Genomic DNA, 18,740 nt, shown 5'->3' on the forward strand with positions numbered 1-18,740 from the left:
CATGAATAAAACAACTGTGTTCTCAAACACAACTGGAGTGTTTTGGCTAAAATTTTCTAAAGAACGTTCCACCTGCAGCAGACACCCAGTATGGAAAATTGAATGGTTGGGGAAAGCTATCAGCAATTGAAAACTGTTTCTTATAATGGGAGGTGTTGGGCAACCTTAATAATAGGCTATGCCACTTGTCTTGCCTACAATTACTAAAGTGAAGGAATGGCAGAATATGTATAAGTTCACTGAACCATCTTGTTTTAGCCAGACTTTAGTAGGAAAGGAATTAAAAAATTAGGCTTACAGGGTTAACTATTCCCTTTTACAACAGTAATGAGAAGCATAATGAAATATGGACTGAGAAAAATAAAATTTGTACCTACTTGCTTCTATTTAATCCATTTTTCCCTTTTGGAAATATTTTTTCCATCAGTCAGTGGCTATTTAGAGCTCCAGTAAATAAATATTTATAAATTGTTGTTGCTGTCTTATGCCCTCATGCCTTTTCCCTTCAGTAGCTTTTCTTAGAGACAATGCAGGGGCATTCACGGATAACAATACGACTGTTATGTTTTATTGCGTTTCTTCAAAGCCATGATCAGCCTATTTCAGCTATTCATTACATAAGTAGTGAAGAGTCAGCTGAGTTCTGTTTATATACCATTTCGATGTATTAATAAAAGCTACAGAAGAAATTCCATTGTAACCAGCAGGAGGGAGAATCAGTTAGGCAGGATTTGGGTCCAAAGTGTGAAGAAATACAATAATGTGAAGATATCGCTGTACTATCTGCTGTTTTTAGACTCTGTGCCTATAGTAGGAGTTGTGGTAATGTTTGTTGCAGACTGCTAATTCAAATTGCATTGGTGATTGTGTGTTTTCAGTCTGCTTTGGTACTGAGCAAGGAAACTGTTACAGGGACATTGATTGCATAAAATGGTTGTCTGTCTCGTTAAGGAAGCTAACTTTCTGCATCCACATGACATCCCTGTTTTTGACTGACCCATTTTAGTCTGCCTACAAAAGCCCACTATACAATCTGGGCTGTCCCAGTGCATCCTGGGATTGTCCAGTTACCTATTTCATAGTGTGCAGCACTTTTGCTGGAAGCAGGGGCTTTTCAGCACTTTCTAAAATGGTGCCCCATGGAGTGAAGCTGTGGGAGCTTAGGGGCATTCTTGGAATTTTGCACATCTCAGAGTTCCCCAGGCCCAATCAATATTGCTACACTGCAGAGAAACGGTGCTTGCTCTTTGCACTGGCAGCTTATTTCATAACAGAATGGATGGCATGTGAGAGTCACGTGACTGTTAAAGGTCAGAAATGAGGTAGGTGAAACTCCTGTGGAGGCTGAAGATCTCAAGATTGCAATCATATGGGACAAACTCGAGGCTGCATTTTTGTCACAGCTGCCACAGAAGCGAGGGATTCCATGGTCATCTTTCTTTTCAGACAAAAATGTCCTTGACTTTTGACATTTTGAGAACTGTGAGAGCTGCCAACTCAAAGCCTGAGCTTTGTGGGAGTCTGAGAGAGAGGGAGCGAGAGAGTGCCAGAAAGCAAGGACTCTAATAATTAAAGCTAGTAGTTTGTCATAAGAAGTGGTGTCAAGGATTCTGTGATTTCTATGATTTTGGGGGGATGGAAGTCTTGGAGTTACTGTGACACTAAGTACCCCTGTATACACACTATTGTAATAATCTTTGTACAAGATATGCTTTGTGTGGTATCATCTGAAGACTAATAACTCACTGATCATTAATATTCTTGCAAGATGTATGTATGCAATGGGTATTAAGAGTTATGAATATATGCTGGAATTCTAACTAAAATGTGTGAGAACCAGGTATGTCGGAGGTGATGTTAAACAGCTCTGTTGTAAACAAAGGAATGTGTTTATCTCAATTTGTGTATAAGTAGTAAAAAGGGTGCTTGAGACAGCATGGCCAGGAGATGGCAGGAAACAGGACAATTTGGATTTCAACAAACACCAGTGGGGGAAGAAAGAGCATCACCAGACTCTGTCGCCTCCCCTATTACTTGAATAAATGTTACTTGGAAGGGTAACCCTCAGAACAATCCATGTCAAAGGTTCACTAGGGTATAAAAGAAAGAGGTAGAGAAGTTCTCTCTCTTTCAACTAAGATGACAAAGGTACCAGCACCTTTGGAACTCTGGGAGAGATCCTGACCAAGCAAAGGTCAGGCCCCATCTTGCTGGAAGACTGTGGGTAAGAGAGGCCATCTTTATCAAAAATTTGAACTGAAATTTGCCAGATTAAGTTTTAAACTTCTAGGTATGCCTTTTCACTTGTATTTGCTTCATCTCTTATACTTGGATGCACTTAAAATCCTCTTCTTTTGTTAATAAATTGTATTACTCTTAATTATAAACCAATTCAGTGCTGTTTAACTGGAGTTATCAAACAGTTCAGTTTAAAGTAGCAAATTGTTGAATATTGACTCCTAACAGTGGCAATGGATCTTAGTATCTGAACCCTCCACGAGAGAACTGGACACACATTTTGGGAAAATTTGCGACTTGGGGTGCATTGGGGTCACCCTTCAAGTAGTAACTAAGGTTGGTGGAAGCCAGAGTCTGACTGGAGTGTTGCTGACTGGCTGTGGGGGGTCAGAGCTGCTGGACCAGGGCTGTAACTATACACAGACAAGCAAGGTGTGACCTGCATGTGAGTGGCCTGGGTTGGGAGCTATAACGGCAAAGCATTGTGAGGCACCCAAGGTTACAGGGCAGGGGGTGACAACCCCTCACTGGTCTGGATTGCACCCCAGAATGTGACAGCTGCAGAGCTGCTTTCGGAAGTGTCTCCATAGCATTGTTCTACTGCTGTCTTTGTAGAGGACAAGACAGGTAAGAGAGGATGAAGAAGAGGCAGCAGTTGCTATCTCCTGAGCAATAGAACTGCAGTAGTAAATCATTCTGAATTATTAGTCAAATGGGCTTAAACAGTTTTTGTTTTAGAATGAGAATGTTTTGATTGAATAATGAAACACATGACTTTTGTTCTTTAAAACTATATATCAATGCCTTTTGGCATTCTTTCCCATGACTACACTGTGACTTTTGGCATCACTTACCATGGCACTTTATTAGTCATAAGTCCATTGTATGGGTTGCTGTCTAGGATGTTGTCCCAAGACAAGTAGTTACTCAAGTGGCCTGACAAACACTGTCCTTTTCCACTGTATGGCCCTTAAATATTCTCAAATGTATTGCCCATTCTGGAACAAGTCCTAGTCTGTGGAGATGGGAACCTGTGAGTGTCTGTGAGATAATCCGGAATGAAAGAGGACACTTTTTACTACTTCTGTGTAAAGCTTTTCTTATAAAATGAGAAATTCAGACCCTATGGACTAGGAAATAGCTATTATTTTGTGTAGGCTGGCTACATCTATAGAATAGGGGAGGAGGGATAGCTCAGTGGTTTGAGCATTGGCCTGCTAAACCCAAGGTTGTGAGTTCAATCCTTGAGGAGGCCACTTAGGGATCTGGGGCAAAAAATTGGTCCTGCTAGTGAAGGCAGGGGGCTGGACTCAATGACCTTTCAAGGTCCCTTCCAGTTCTAGGAGATTGGTATATCTCCAATTATTACCTTATTTTTTTTTAATAATATTGCATCCTGGTACTTGCTTGGTTCTAACAAGTCCATTGTGTCTGAGATGTGTATAGCAATGAAGTCCTGCAGAGTCCTATAATTACTGTTAGAAATATTGCTGAGATAACAGAAACATTTAGTGGGGCTTCCCAGCCATTCTGGAGGTATTAGTGAGATTCACTTGCCCCCTTTCTGCCTACCAGAGCAATCACAGGAGTATTATCAACTGGAAAGTCTACTGTCCCATTGTTGTGCAGGTCCTGGAGGCCATTTCCTGTTTCACTGGTTTTCAAAAACTTGTTTGCACCAGAAGGCATGGAGAAGAATTTGTAAAATTTAATAGTGTGCAGTGAGAATAGACTCTCTTTGTATGGCAATTCTTGGAGATGCTGCCTTGCTTCCTTGGTTAACTAAATCTAACGTGGATTACATCAGCACCTGTCATGATAACTACTGTCTCATTAAGAGCTTAGTTTTGTCTGAAAGTGTTTTTTGGGAGGATGAAGGCAAGATGAAAATGCCTGCTGAAATGCAGTGACAAAGACAATGCCTGCATCCCCATTTTTAATTTCTCATGTCATGTTTTGCAGAACATTTTGTGATACAAAATGGGAGGAAAGGAATAGAGTATAATGCTTGATTATTGCTTTATATTTAGAAGTGGAGGGACAAGAAGGTACAGGAATACTTTTGTGACAGGTTAATTATCTAGTTCTTTGTTATACCTCTCTTTTTTGATACTTCAGATATGATGCAGCTTCCTCTAATTGGTTGATACAAATGATGAAAAAGGTTTTATATCAATCACCCACACAACATGGAACTCTGGGGAGGAATATGCTATAGGACAGTGCTTCCCAGCTTCTTCTGGAGGTAGTTCTTCTTCTATCCATTGTTTTATGCCAGGGTTTGGCAGCCTTTCAGAAGTGGTGTGCCAAGTCTTCATTTATTCGCTGTAATTTAAGGTTTTGCATGCCAGTAATGCATTTTACATTTACAGGGGCCGGTGGATGGAACCTCAGACTGGCAGCGGGCTGAGCAGCTCAGCCATCAGCCGGTCTGGGGTTCCATCCACCAGCCCCTGTCAGCTGGGGTCCCATCCGCTGGCCCCACTCAGCCCACTGCCAGCCTGGGGTTCCGTCCATCCAGGCTGGCAGCGGGCTGAGTGGGGCCGGTGGCGGGGACCCCAGGCCGGCAGCAGCGTGCCATGGTAAATCAGCTTGCGTGCCGCCTTTGACACGCATGCCATAGGTTGCCAACCCCTGTTTTATGCAATCCTGGATTACGTAGACCCGACCTTTGTTAACATACGATATCAGGATAATAAGTGAAATAGTTACTACACTCTTTTATGTCTCACTTCTTTGGTCAGGGCAAAAAAATTCCCTTCTTCAAGCCCTTCCATAAATTTCTAGTCATTCATACATCATTACAAATTTTCCATGTAAGATCAGTACTGTGTTAGCCAATTGCTTTTAACAATTCTGCAGACACATTGTCTACCCTTGGACACAGGATTGATGACTCTGGCTCTGTACTCTTTTTATCGTCCTTTATTATGAGTGGCTGTGATGAGGCATACAGATTGGCATGGTAATCTTTCCACCTGAATTTAATATCGTCCCCCTCCATGAACATAGCTTTTGTATTCTTACTCTCTTTATAATTCTCAAGTTCCATACATTTTGCTCTTGTATATTCAGTCGTCTCATTTAGTCTGCCTTTGAATCAGTCTGTTCCGTTCCTTATGTTCTTTCCTACATTCCTCTGTCTCCAAGCCATCTTCTTTCATTCTTTATCATTTTAATTGCCAGCTCAAACACCTTCTCCATTAATCCGGGATCATATGAAACAAAGGATAGAAGCAGAAGTATGACCAAAACAAGCTGGTGTCAGAGAAGGCCAAGGCACATGTGACCAAATCATGAATATCTGTTACATCACTAAGAATGCAGAGAGTACATTCAATCATTGATCTTGTGCTTCATTGACTTTTCAAAAGCTGTTGATATCATTCAGCACAGCCATCTTTGGAAGATACTTTCAGACATGGAGGTTCCAAAGATTCTCACTGAACTCATCACAAGTATCTACCAAAAACAACAGGCAGTTGCACGAATAGGAGTCTGCGATAGTGAGTGGTTTTCCATTGTTCAGTGTGTGAGAGAGGTTTATTTTGTCTCCACAGCTTTTTAACATATATGCAGGATTTATTATGAGGCAAGCCTGTGAGGTTTTGATAAAGTGGAAGGAGCTGGGATCTCCATTGGTAGACACCTCTTAGCTAACCTCAGATATCTTGATGACCTGATGCTCTTTGCTACAATCACCAAAGCAATGCAACAAATGTTGGAGTTTGTAAAAACAGTTAATGAGGAATATGGACTATTCCTGAATGCGATGAAAAGAAAATGTCTGTACATTGAAATGACTACAGAAACATGATGCAAGCATGTATCACAATTAATGGACAAGCTGTGGAGGAAGTAGATTAATTAAATTATCTGAGGTCATATATATCCAGACAAGGAAGCTGTTTCAGAGGAGGAAACTGTGGAAAAACCATGGCATCTCAAAATGTCTGACGGTGTGACTGGTGAAAAACCTATTTTTTTTTTATGGGATGTGAATCCTAGAAAGTTAATGCTGCTGACAAGAAAAAAAATTGAAGCTTTTGACATGTGGTGCTGATGAAGAATCATATGTATCTCCTGGGTTGAAAAAAGACAAATGCCTATGTTGGAAATATTATGGGAGAGAAGCAGACCCTGATGTCGGAAATCAACAGATGTATACTTGGTTGCATTAGGCGTAGAGATGGAAATAACTTTGAGAACATTATTATGAAAGGAATGGTGAAGAGTCATTTATAGTAGGGTACAAGCAGCGAGAAGATGGATGGTTGGTGTGTGGAAGATCAGCTGCTCAGTGCTTGAAGTTAGTGAGGGATCATGAAGGCTTTAGAAAATTCTGTTATATCATCACCAATATTCAGACATGAATACATTGTTTTACTTATTTTAATGTTTCCCAAACCATGTGTCCCAATCAGGCACCAGATCACAATGCCACTCATTCAAATTTGGCCCGGTCACCCCTCCGTCATGATGGGGACAGGAGCCGCCACTGCGAGGTGTGTGTGGGGGTGGGCTTTTTCTCTTACTCTCTTTCCCCAACCCAGTCCAGTGCCTCCCCTCTGCACCGGACCAGGATTAGGGTTGTGGTGCTGGCGTGGAGGGTGCATATATGTAATGGTGGGTTGCAAAACCAGACCAAATATAGTTGGCGGGTTGCCTTATTAAAAAGTTTGGTAACCACTGCTCTAGGTAATAGTCTATGAGTTCATACAGCTGGGATATACAGTGTCAGACAATCTGAGTAATATGATTCAAGCATGGAGGGGTAGGAGACAGTGCAGTCAATGATAGGTAGGACAAAGAGAAAGGAAGAACACTTATCTGTCTTTATGGATCCAATTGAAAAATATAGGCCTTAAAGACCATGATTAAAATATTTTTTTCAAACGCTTGATTTGTTTTGAGTTTTTTAAAATAAATGCATTGAAAAGCAGCTTAGAAAATTTGCCATGAGATTTTTTAGATAAAACTATACTTCTCTCAGCTACCATCCCCATTTATATATTTGCTGTTTATCTAAAACTGAGTTAGTAGAATATTACTGTGGCAAACAGCTTGTTTTCCAGAAAGCAGAAATTGGCAGCTCTTGTAACATCTCATGCTATTTTTCATCCTTCTCCTAAAGGGCAACACTCTAAGGAAAATACTTCTAAATCGTTACTTTAAAGGAGACTATGGAAGTGGTATGAATGGGCCTCTGTCCGGCAGCTACAGCAAAACTGCACAAGTGGGAGGTAAATCAACAGCGATCATTTAAGAAAAATAAAATATATGTCACCCAATTTTCTACTCAGGTGCATGGTAAATGCTAAGGGGATTTAGTCAGTAAATAGTTCAAACAACTGTTGACCTGTTGGGAGAGAAGCAGCGCTAAACCGTGTTAAATTGCATGCACCTGTGTCAGACAGTTGGCTTGTGTTTGGCAATCCCAAAGTATAAAAAATAAATACACAGTTCAGTCCAAATTCAGACTGGCTGTGCCTAAGCGTATGCCAGAAAATCTGCAGCCAGTAGCGAGAGCAAAGCACAGAAGTTCTCCACACTGTCCCGGTGTCCCTCAAAACTTATGGAAAGGATTCTTGGCTTTACAGACCTTTCACTAACAAAGCAGTTGAGGGGGTCTTCAAGGAGCATGATCTGAAGGTCTGTATGTTGACAGTAGTAATTTAAGCAGGGCATGAGGAGGGGACTGTGCATAGAGCCAGATTGTGATGCACCATAGTGCAGCATATGCTGTATGTGTGCCTGCTTTTGTGGGCTGCATTTCCAGATGCTGATCCAGATGTTCCTATATAAATTTTCAGATGTTGGCCCTATGGAAATATTTACAGTCAATACCCTGTGGACCAAATTCTGCTCTCAGTCAGACACTTGTAACTTAGGGAGGCCAATCGGTTGCATGTGTGCAAGAGTAGAATCTGGCACTGTACATTTACATTGTGCATCTGTATGTTTGTACAGTTCATTTGTTAGTGGATATGGTGTTGATTGTGTGTGCATTCTGTTTAGCTACAACATAGATGAGTTCTGAAGTTTATATGGTCCAATGGAGAACATAAAATGTAGCTAGTATTGCTGAGACATCATATGGATAGACACATTCATAATAATGCTATTATATCACTTATATAGTAATATTGGTGGTTGCGGAGGGGCAGGGTTTTCTTTTTGTTCATAGAATCATAGAATCTCAGGGTTGGAAGGGACCTCAGGAGGTCATCTAGTCCAACCCCCTGCTCAAAGCAGGACCAAACCCAACTAAATCATCCCAGCCAGGGCTTTGTCAAGCCTGACCTTAAAAACGTCTAAGGAAGGAGATTCCACCACCTCCCTAGGTAACCCATTCCAGTTCTTCACCACCCTACTAGTTTTTGTTTTCTGCTTGCTTTTTAAATTATAAACACAAGTCCTATCAGGACTGGAAGACTTGTGGATGACTGGAGTACAGAAATTATGGCATCGTGAGCTAAGCAATGGAGAGGGAAAGGGATTTTCAGCCAGACTGCTTAAAACCTTTTGTTTTGTTTGATTTTATTAAGACCTATTTAATTTAAGTGATTAATTAACATTTTGAACAAAGGTAGCCTTTTGTTCAAGATCAAATACCATTGCCCCTACAGTTAGTGTCAGCGCTCACAATAAAGATCCTTTAAGATCTCCCAAAGGACCTCCAGCAGAATCAGGGAAGACAAAATTTGACATTCCTGAAGGCTTATCTACACTTAAAACGCTGTAGTGAACTGTGCGTTGTAGCACTTCAGTAGAGACACTACCTACATTGACAGGAGGGCTTCTGCCATCAGTATAAGTACTCCCCCTCCATGACCATCAGTAGCTAGGTTGACAGGAGAATTTTCTCACTGAAGTAGTGCTGTCTATACCAAGGGTTAGGTCAGTTTAACAGTGTCGCTCAGGGGTGTGAATTTTTCACACCCCTGAGCGATGTATTTATACCGACCTAATTTCATAGCACAGACCAGGCCTCCTATTTTTAATGCCTTGTTTACACACACATAAGCTGTAACATTTTACTGTAGCAGTATAGTTTAAATGGTACAATCGCCCTAGTGTAGATACAGTTATATCCATATAGGTGTTTATACCAGTATAATAATACCTAGCTCTTATGTAGCTTCCCCATAAAGGGAGGTGAATAAGCTGTACTTGTGTAAGGCACCTTTATGCCAGTATAATTGTGTCCAAACTGGGGGGGGGGAGTGTATTTTTTTAAAAACTATTTCCGTCACTAACCAAAACAGTTTTATCACTACAAAATCTGGGTGTAGACTGTGCCTTAGGTTTAAAAAAAAAACCTGTCAAGATAACCTTTCAGCCCATATTGATGATAATTCATAAAGAAGCAAAAGAGGACATACAGCTTACCTTTAAAATATTAATAATTCAATAAAAATGCATTTCTGTGAACAAATCACTTAGGCTCCATCTTCTTTGTTGTTGGAATTACTCAGTATTGCTACGGTTTTGATCGTATGTTATTTCATGCTTTTTATTCTTGGGGCCCAGCCCTAAAGTCCTTATTTATGCAAAATTATCATTTAAATCAATGATAAATCAGTTATGAGGTAGTTTATTTTAACATGTATACCACAAATACGAATATGAATGTACAGGATATATGTCTGTCGTATTTGCAGGTGGCTTTTCAGGACAAGATTTAGATAAGTCTGGGATATTGATGTCTGATATTCAGTGCCTTCTGGATAAAGAAGGTGCATCGGAACTAGTCATAGATGTTATCGTAAGCACCAAAAATGACAGAATTTTCTCAGAAGCCATCTTACTTGGTATTGCATTGCTTGAAGGTGGAAATACACAAACACAGGTATTTATTTATTCATTACTTTTGAAATGCACGTAGTATGGAGACAAATGAAAATAATTTTTTCAGTGACCTTTGTGAAAAGTTTCTCTCATGAAATAATGTCTCATTATAATACAAATGCAAATATGCTTTTGCTAATAATGCAGTATCTCAGGCTGTAGACTTGTCAATAGTGGAAAACACTTTTAAACTATCTTTATGTATGCAGTACAGTACTTTTTTAACTTGTTCTTGCCTTATGGCCATATGTTGCTTCATGTTTGTGTTTCTGAATTTAAGAGTTTTGCAGTGGTTTTAAAAAAACATACCATCAGGTCAAAAATAGCAGCAAAATTAAGTTACTTTCTGAAAAAGTTTAAGGACACTTCTCAAAAGCCTCAAAAACAGAAATAATGTAAAAGTGAGTGGTTTCAGAAGACCAGTATTCCATTTTGTAGGTAATATATAGGTAATGCTTTTAGCTTAAGGATTCTAATTTTTGTATTTTTGTCCCGCAAGAATGATGCATCTTAGGGAGCTGATTCATTCTGCTTCCCATTGAAAAATAGTGTCCCTCTGAAAAAGTCTGTAGATTTAAGTTTGAGAAGTAGCATCTGACAAACAAAATTTAAAGAACTTGTGTAGTTTAAGCTATAGTGCCACATAGACATATTTATTATTGTTTTGTTATTAAATGGGAATAATAAGTCACTAGAACTGTTAGAAAAATGGGAAATTTCACAAAATAATTTCACTTTCTTTCTCTTTTCAAAATTTAATATTTTGAAATGTGAAAAATTGCAACCTACTCAACACGCGGTCAAAATAGCATTGAAATTTCCCCCAGTTTTTCCAAAATTTCAAAATGTCATTGAAGTTTCAAAATTTGAAACATTTTGACCTGCTCTCTATATATTAATTTGTAAAAGAATTAGGTTCTCAGTACCCAATATTTGTTTTTGGTTAGTGTAGCTAATGTAATGATAATCTAGAAATTAATAGTTTTGCCAAAACAGTGTATTTTCCTTGTTTAAAATACTGACATCTACAGGATACCTTTTCTTGCAGTATTCCACTTACCAGCAATTGAACGAGCAAAAGAAGTCAGAAAAATTCTTTAAAGTTCTGCATGACCGCATGAAAATTGCTCAGCAGGAAATACGATCAACAGTGACAGTCAACACTATTGATTTGGGTAGCAAGAAGAAGGATGATGATAGTGACCTAACCATTTCTGCTCCAAAAAAGAGAGGTAAAGGGGGTTTTCTCTAAAATAGAAGTAAAAGAATTGCTTTAAAAGGTAATAGTTGGAGATATACCAATCTCCTAGAACTGGAAGGGACCTTGAAAGGTCATTGAGTCCAGCCCCCCTGCCTTCACTAGCAGGACCAATTTTTGCCCTAGATCCCTAAGTGGCCTCCTCAAGGATTGAACTCACAACCCTGGGTTTAGCAGGCCAATGCTCAAACCACTGAGCTATCCCTCCCCCCATATGTATACGAACAGCATGTTTAGCATCAGTGATACCAGACCTGCTCTTCAGAGCAACTACAGCAGACTCTCAGCTGCTGAAATAAAAGTAGCTGTTTGAAAATTCTCTCTAAATTATGGGCTAGAGCCTCAGCTGTTTCTATCAGAACAGCTCTATTGACGTCAGTGGCGCTATGCCGATTTACACAGACGAAGGATTTGGCCCTGTATTGTTATATAAACAGAAATAAAGCTGAACCGAATAGGGCTGTTCGTGAAAGACTTATTCCAGCATCAGAACTGAATTCCCAGTCTGTGGTTCATCCATTGTTCTCATCGTCATTGTATGTGGCAGAAAGACAGTGGTTTTTTGTTTTAATTTTCTATTTCAATGTTTGAGGTTTATTTGGAAAACGTTATTCTTTTGTGAACGTTGCTCTGATTTTTTTTTTATATTTTTCCCAGAGGTCTTTAGGGATTGAGTGCAAAAAAAACCCCAAACACTACTATTTGTTTGTTTGTTTGTTAATGAATCAAGCCGGGGGAAAACAGGAATTATTGTCTTCATTTACAGTAAGGGATTCAACACTGCACCTGAAACAAGGTATGAAGGGGCAGTTAACAGAAGCGTCTTCTGCAACATCCAAAGCTTACTCTGTGTATAGAAGAGAAATGGACCCAGAAATAGATCTCATGGGCTCGGGAACAGATGCTACAAACACAGAAGAAAAGTCCACAGAGGAAGCAACAATGAGCCCTGCTATCGCAATCATGCAGCCGATACTGAGATTTCTTCAGTTGCTGTGTGAGAACCACAACCGAGAGCTCCAGGTATGGTTCTATAGAATATATGGAAAGATTGTGCATTTGACTTTAATTTTTTGTATTTCCTGAATGTTGAGTACTTAAATTTACCATTTTTTGTGGTGAAATCTTCACCTGTTCGCAAGGTTTCAAGGCTGATTCCCCAGTCTGGCACTCCGAGTGCAGTAGGTGGGGGCCTGCAAGGAATCTAAAAATTAATACTGGCCACTCCAGGCTTGTATTAAACTCCCAAGGTTACGGCTTTTCTCCGACCTTGGATGTGTAGATGCTGCCACCACCCAAGTGCAAAAACCCCTTTGAAAACCCAGGGAGGCGCACTTGGAAGTTCCTTCCTGTGGGGTAGCCTCAAGCCCCTTCACACACACCCTCGGGGAAGAGCTAAGAAAGCAAATAAAGGAAATCAGCTGTTGCCACTAGCTAATTAAACAACATGTGCACAAACCTCTTAGGACACAAAAACCCAATCTTGTTCTTAAAAAAGGTAAATTTTATTAAAACCAAAAAGAAAAAACATCTGGAAACTAGATTTAAAAAAAACCCACTTACAGAAACTAAGCATCAAGAGTAGTCTTCTTGAGGTCCAGCTTAAAGGTTACGAGCAAAACAAAAGTATTTGGGGTTAGCACAGAAGAGTCCACAAGCCATAAAAAAATAAAAAGAAATAAACCTAATTGTGTCTTCCTAGGCATTTCCTGATCTACTTACATATCTGGGGGTTTTAAATGAGTAGTTTCTAGGTATGATTTGATGATTTTTCATAGCTGGCCAAAACTCTTGTAGCATAACTGTAGCCCTGTCTTTCTTTGTCTCCCCAAGAACCACAACAGACAAAGGAGAAGCTTTTTCCCAATTTTAAAAAGTCCTAGACTTCCCATTAGCTCTTTTGGTCAGGTGTCCACTCCCTTCCTTTTACCTATGCAGGGAGACTTTTTAACCCTTTACAAGAAAAGCAAGTAGAGAACAGCTACTAAGAGGGATTTTATACTTAACTGGCTGGCTGGGTCCATAAAAGGGAGCTACTCTCTCCTCCCCTCCCTCCCCCATTTATCACACAAGGAAAGTGGAGAATTACCATTAAAATGTAAAGCTATTCCGGTGTGGTGCCTGATCTCTTATTTTCTTTTCAGACCTTCTTAAGAAATCAGAACAACAAAACAAATTACAATCTAGTGTGTGAGACTCTCCAGTTCTTGGACTGCATTTGTGGAAGCACGACAGGCGGGCTGGGCCTCTTGGGGCTATACATCAATGAGAAGAATGTAGTTCTGGTGAACCAAACCCTCGAGAGCTTGACTGAATACTGTCAAGGCCCCTGTCATGAAAATCAGGTAGCTAGAATAATCGTTTTTCGGCGAGGAAGAATTTACCTGCATGTGCATGGGTATTACATAACCCTTCCCTATTCTTAATAATTCAGGACCTGATTCAAATGATATGGCTGGCTGTAGCATACTTGAAGACCTCACAAGGTTTAATATGCCTTTGAAAACGCACTCTTATCAGAGCTTGGACTCGTTTTGTCTAATCAGGTCTTCTCTGTAGTACAGTCTCTCAGATATAGGTGGGGTGAAATCCTGGCCAAATTGAAGTCAATGGGAGTTTTGCCATTGGCATATTAGGGCTAGGATTTAACCCTCCCCCCAGTTTGAGAGTCCTTTCAGGTTTTTAACTGTAATCATGGCAGCACATGGCAAACTCATTAGTAACCAAATAAGCAGTAAAACCTATATCTCACTCACTTCTTAGCTTTTATCTGTGGTTGTCTCTCCAAGTTTCTAGAATATGACAACTGTAATTCATATATTTCCCAAGTATTTAGCGCAGCATCCTACTGTACTTGCAAGACCAGCATCTTCAAGACTGGGTAGTGGTGATGCAATTCTTTAGTCAGATGTCAGGGATTTTCCAAAAAAAAAACCCCCACACTCGAATAGGCAGGTGTGAGGTGTATGCTGCCATGCTTTTCTGTACTCAGCAGTTACTTTAAGGTGTGTTCAGTGTTTGCTGGCACAGATTTAGGGACCTAAGCTTGTTTGACTTTAAACACACGAATGGTCCCGTTGAGGACTTATCGTTAAGTATGTGCTTAAGTGCTTTGCTGGATGGAGTCTATAAAGTTATATACCTGAGTCTTCTGGAGGGTGTATTTTCCGTGCCAATAGGCAGGTTAGAAAGAAAAAGTAATTGGTTTTACATCACTCTACTTGGCCTGGGTAAACAAAAGAAAAGATGTAACAGCAGATGTAATTTCACAACTTTTGTTATGGATTAACAATGGAGAAACTTGCAGTGGACAGAATTACAAAATAAAAACCTATTCCTTAATGCTAAAATGGTTAGCTGTTGGATCATAACAGTTAAATATTAGTGTTACTTCCTAGTATATATCTTGGTTAACTACAAAGTGTTTTTGTCTGCAATACTGACAATCAAGCAGCCTTAATTCATACTTCAAAAATAGCTAAAGTGCACTGAAAGTTAAATAATCATATTTGCTTAAAAACTCATGGGTCAAACTATTTGAAAATACAGCGATAATTAGAGCACCGTAAAGGGAAAGAAAAATGTGTTTTCAAGTTAACTTTTTATCTAGCTTCACAGCGAACACTGGTAATGGGAAAATATGATTGATTGTTTAGACTTCATTACCTAGACCTGCTGTGAAGTAACTAAGGAATGAAGTTAGGCTCTTTTACATCAACTGAAGATATGATCTTGTGTATTTCAGAGGCAGATACTCAATGCTGTCTTTTCCATCTCATTTTTCTCTTTTTATTTTTAAGCCTTTTCTTCTCTAGTGTTATGTAATGTTGTTTAAAAAAAACCCAAGAGCTTTTTTAGCCTGATGTTTGTTATAGCTGAAAAGGGCCAGAACTCAAGTTGTGAAAATATTCAGAATTACCGTTGGCCACAGTTGCAAATTTCAGACTCTGTATTTAAAAAAAAAAAAAAAAAAAAAAGCACCCCCCCAGAGTGTGAGTGTGTGTATGTATATCTATATCTAGATATACACAGAGAGAGAGAGAGAGAGAGAGCATCTGTGCACACAAATCATATAGTCAAATAGACTACGTCTACACTACTGGTGGTAGCATGTAGTGTGTGTGTAGCTTACCCGCTGCAGAGAAATGAAGGCTGTGTCCACACCTCAATGTGTACCTGTAACTACACAGGTCAGAGACAGGCTCTGGCAGAGGGGAGGCAGTGGGGAAAGACTTCACTAGCTCCCCCACCATTCAGAGTCTCTCCCTGATGCTGGAATGTTTCACTGTGGAGGGGGGAGAGCTCTAGCAGCAGAGAATTGGCAGACCTCTCCCTGTGGCCAGAGTCCTTTCCTGAGGCGAGGAAGGGTTCTGGAACGGGGGAGGCAGCAGGGAAAGGTTTTTTTCCCCGCTGCCTCCCTTTCCCCACAGAGGGGAAATACTCCAGCAGCAGGGAGCTGGTAGAGTCTTTCCCCCTTGCTTCTCTCCTGCCAGAGACTTATCCTACTGGGGGACGTTGTTCCCTGTGGAGGAGAGAGACTCCAATAGTGGGGAATCAGTGGGACACTGCAGTGCTAAAAATAGCAGCGGGAGGTAGCAGGGACAGGTGGTGACATGTTGGTTCTACACAACAGAGAGCTCCTGCTCCATGGGGGTGATCCTCCCACCTATGGCCAGCTACTGTTGCTTTAGGGGCACTTTGCACTGGCCGTCAGGTACAATGCTGCCACAGAGCAGCCTAGGATCTGGGCCCTTCTTTTGAAAATATGCTCATATGTGTGCATCTCTCTCTTTTCTTTTCATATTAAAAAGAGCTGCATTGCTACCCATGAGTCTAATGGAATTGATATTATAATTGCACTGATCCTGAATGACATAAACCCTCTTGGCAAATATTGCATGGACCTGGTGCTTCAGCTAAAGGTATGGAAAATATTTTTATTTATCTATTCAGATTCAAGTAATAATAATAATAAATGCATATGCAAGAGTGCTAGGCACCCTTACGCTTACTTAGTCTCATGACAGCATAATATACCTGGTGGAATTAGTATACAAATTAACTCGATTTAGCTCAGCTCAGCCAGTGACTCAGGGTACGTCTACAGTACAAAATTATTTCGAAATTATTCTATTCAAATTTTCGGAAGCGATTTTATACATTCGCTCTTGTGTGTCCCCACTAAAGCGTGTGAATTTGGCGGAGTGCGTCCACAGTACCGACGCTAGCAGCGAATGTCGGAGCGGTGCACTGTGGGTAGCTATCCCACAGTTCCCGCAGTCCCCACCACCCGTTGGAATTTTGGGTTAAGTTCCCAGTGCATAATGGGGCAAAACATTCTCATGGGTGTTTATTGGTGTGTGTCGTCAGTCGCTCCTCCCTCTGTGAAAGCTACGGCAGGCAATCGTTTCATACCTTTTTGGCATGCAGATGCCATGCTGCTTTCAACAGATGGTGCAGTACGGTGCACTGCTTCTCTCCTGGTACTATGAATCCACCTCGCATTTCCTCTTGTCTTTCTACGTAATCTCTATAAGTATCTACTCTTTCTCTTCCTCATCAACCGCTTCCGGTGCCAACTCTGCTCAGCCATCGTGAACCAAGCACTACAGCTTCTGCCGCCAACTCTGCTCTCCCGCTCTTGCTGCACTACCGAGCTTCTCCATGTTGTCTGTCCTGGGCTCCAGCCTCCGTGAAAGCTACAGAAGACAACCATTCCTGCCTTTTTTCAGCTATTGTGAACCGAACAGCACCTCTTCCGCTGTCACTCTGCTCTCCTACGTTTCGCGCCCTTTTTCCGGGATTACCTGTGCAGGCACCATAGGGTGGCAAGCAAACTGATGTTGTGAGCATTGTAAACACCTCGCGCATTATCCAGCAGTATGTGCAGTACCTGCAAAACCGGGCGAGGAAGCGACAACAATTACTATACTGATGAGGACATAGACACAGATGTTCCTAGAAGCACTGCATGTGATGACTGGGAGATCATGGTGGCGTTGGGCCAGGTTCATGCCGTGGAACACCGATTCTGTGCCTGGGAAACAAGCAGAGACTGGTGGGAATGCATAGTGTTGCAGGTCTGGGATGATTCCCAGTGGCTGCGAAACTTCCGTATGCGTAGGGCCACTTTCATGGAACTTTGTGACTTGCTGTCCCTGCCCTGAAGTGCAAAGACACCAAAATGAGAGCAGTCTTCACAGTTGAGAAGCGAGTGGCCATAGCACTGTGGAAGCTTGCAATGCCCGACAGCTACCGGTCAGTCAGGCATCAATTTGGAGTGGGCAAATCTACTCTGGGGGCTGCAGTGCTGCAAGTAGCCAATGCAATCATTGACCTGCTGCTATCAAGGGTAGTGACTTCGGGAAATGTGCAGACCATTGTGGATGGCTTTCATGCGCTGGGGTTCCCTAACTGCGGCAGGGTGATAGACAGAACCCATATCCCTATCTTGGCCCCAGAACACCAGGGTGGCCAGTACGTAAACCGCAATGGGTACTTTTCCATGGTGCTACAAGCACTGGTGGATCACAAGGGACATTTCACCGACATCAATGTGGGATGGCTGGGAAAGGTGCATGACGTTCACATCTTCAGGAACTCTGGTCTGTTTGAACAGCTGCAGGAAGGGATTTACTTTCCAGACCAGAAAATTACGTTGGGGATGTTGAAATGCCTATAGTTATCCTTGGGGACCCAGCCTACCCTTTAATGTCATGGCTCATGAAGCCGTACACAGGCACCCTGGACAGTAGTAAGGAGCAGTTCAACTATAGGCTGAGCAAGTGCAGAATGGTGGTAGAACGTGCTTTTGGACGTTTGAAAGCACGCTGGCGCAGTTTACTGACTTGGTTAGATCTCAGCACAACCAATGTTCCAATTGTAATTGCTGCTGCTTGTGTGCTCCACAGTATCTGTGAGAGTAAGGGGGAGATGTTTATGGTGGGGTGGGAGGTTGAGGCAACTCACCTGGCAGCCAATTTCGCACAGCCAGACACCAGGGCGATTAGAAGAGTGCAGCAGGGCATGCTGCGTATCAGAGAAGCTTTGAAAGCCAGTTTCGTGACTGGCCAGGTATGGTGTGACAGTTGTTTGTTTCTCTTTATTATTTGATGCACAACACATTGAGAGAAATCAGAAGGTAGACTGGGGGGAGGGGGTATTGGGTTATGGGGGTGGAGGAGGATGGAAGGACAAGTCCAGAAACCAAATCAAAATTTTGGATATGCCAGCTTTCTGTTGCTTGTGCAATCCTCTGGGGCAGTTATAAAGGGGCTGCAGCAGAAGTCTGTGATCTTGGTGCCTTTCCCACATTAGATCCACCAGCATGTCAGTTTGCTCCCCTGTGAGCTTGACCATAGCGTCCTGCCTGCTCTCATCGCGCGCCTCCCTC

General features: G+C 41.4%; 1 protein-coding gene across 8 annotated transcripts in view; it reads left to right on the forward strand.

The window, feature by feature from the left end:
• Window positions 1–18,740, forward strand: part of ITPR2 (inositol 1,4,5-trisphosphate receptor type 2) — a 348,068-nt gene that overhangs the window by 245,488 nt on the left and 83,840 nt on the right. For all 8 annotated transcript variants that reach the window (XM_039542701.1, XM_039542709.1, XM_039542739.1 and 5 more), the window contains 6 exons: window positions 7,373–7,481; window positions 9,903–10,090; window positions 11,138–11,321; window positions 12,114–12,370; window positions 13,492–13,692; window positions 16,159–16,269. In XM_039542701.1, the coding sequence (XP_039398635.1) occupies window positions 7,373–7,481; window positions 9,903–10,090; window positions 11,138–11,321; window positions 12,114–12,370; window positions 13,492–13,692; window positions 16,159–16,269 (1,050 nt within the window). The remainder of the gene's footprint in view (window positions 1–7,372; window positions 7,482–9,902; window positions 10,091–11,137; window positions 11,322–12,113; window positions 12,371–13,491; window positions 13,693–16,158; window positions 16,270–18,740) is intronic.

Source organism: Mauremys reevesii, linkage group 1, assembly GCF_016161935.1.
Source record: "Mauremys reevesii isolate NIE-2019 linkage group 1, ASM1616193v1, whole genome shotgun sequence".
In the NCBI taxonomy this organism is placed as follows: domain Eukaryota; kingdom Metazoa; phylum Chordata; order Testudines; family Geoemydidae; genus Mauremys; species Mauremys reevesii.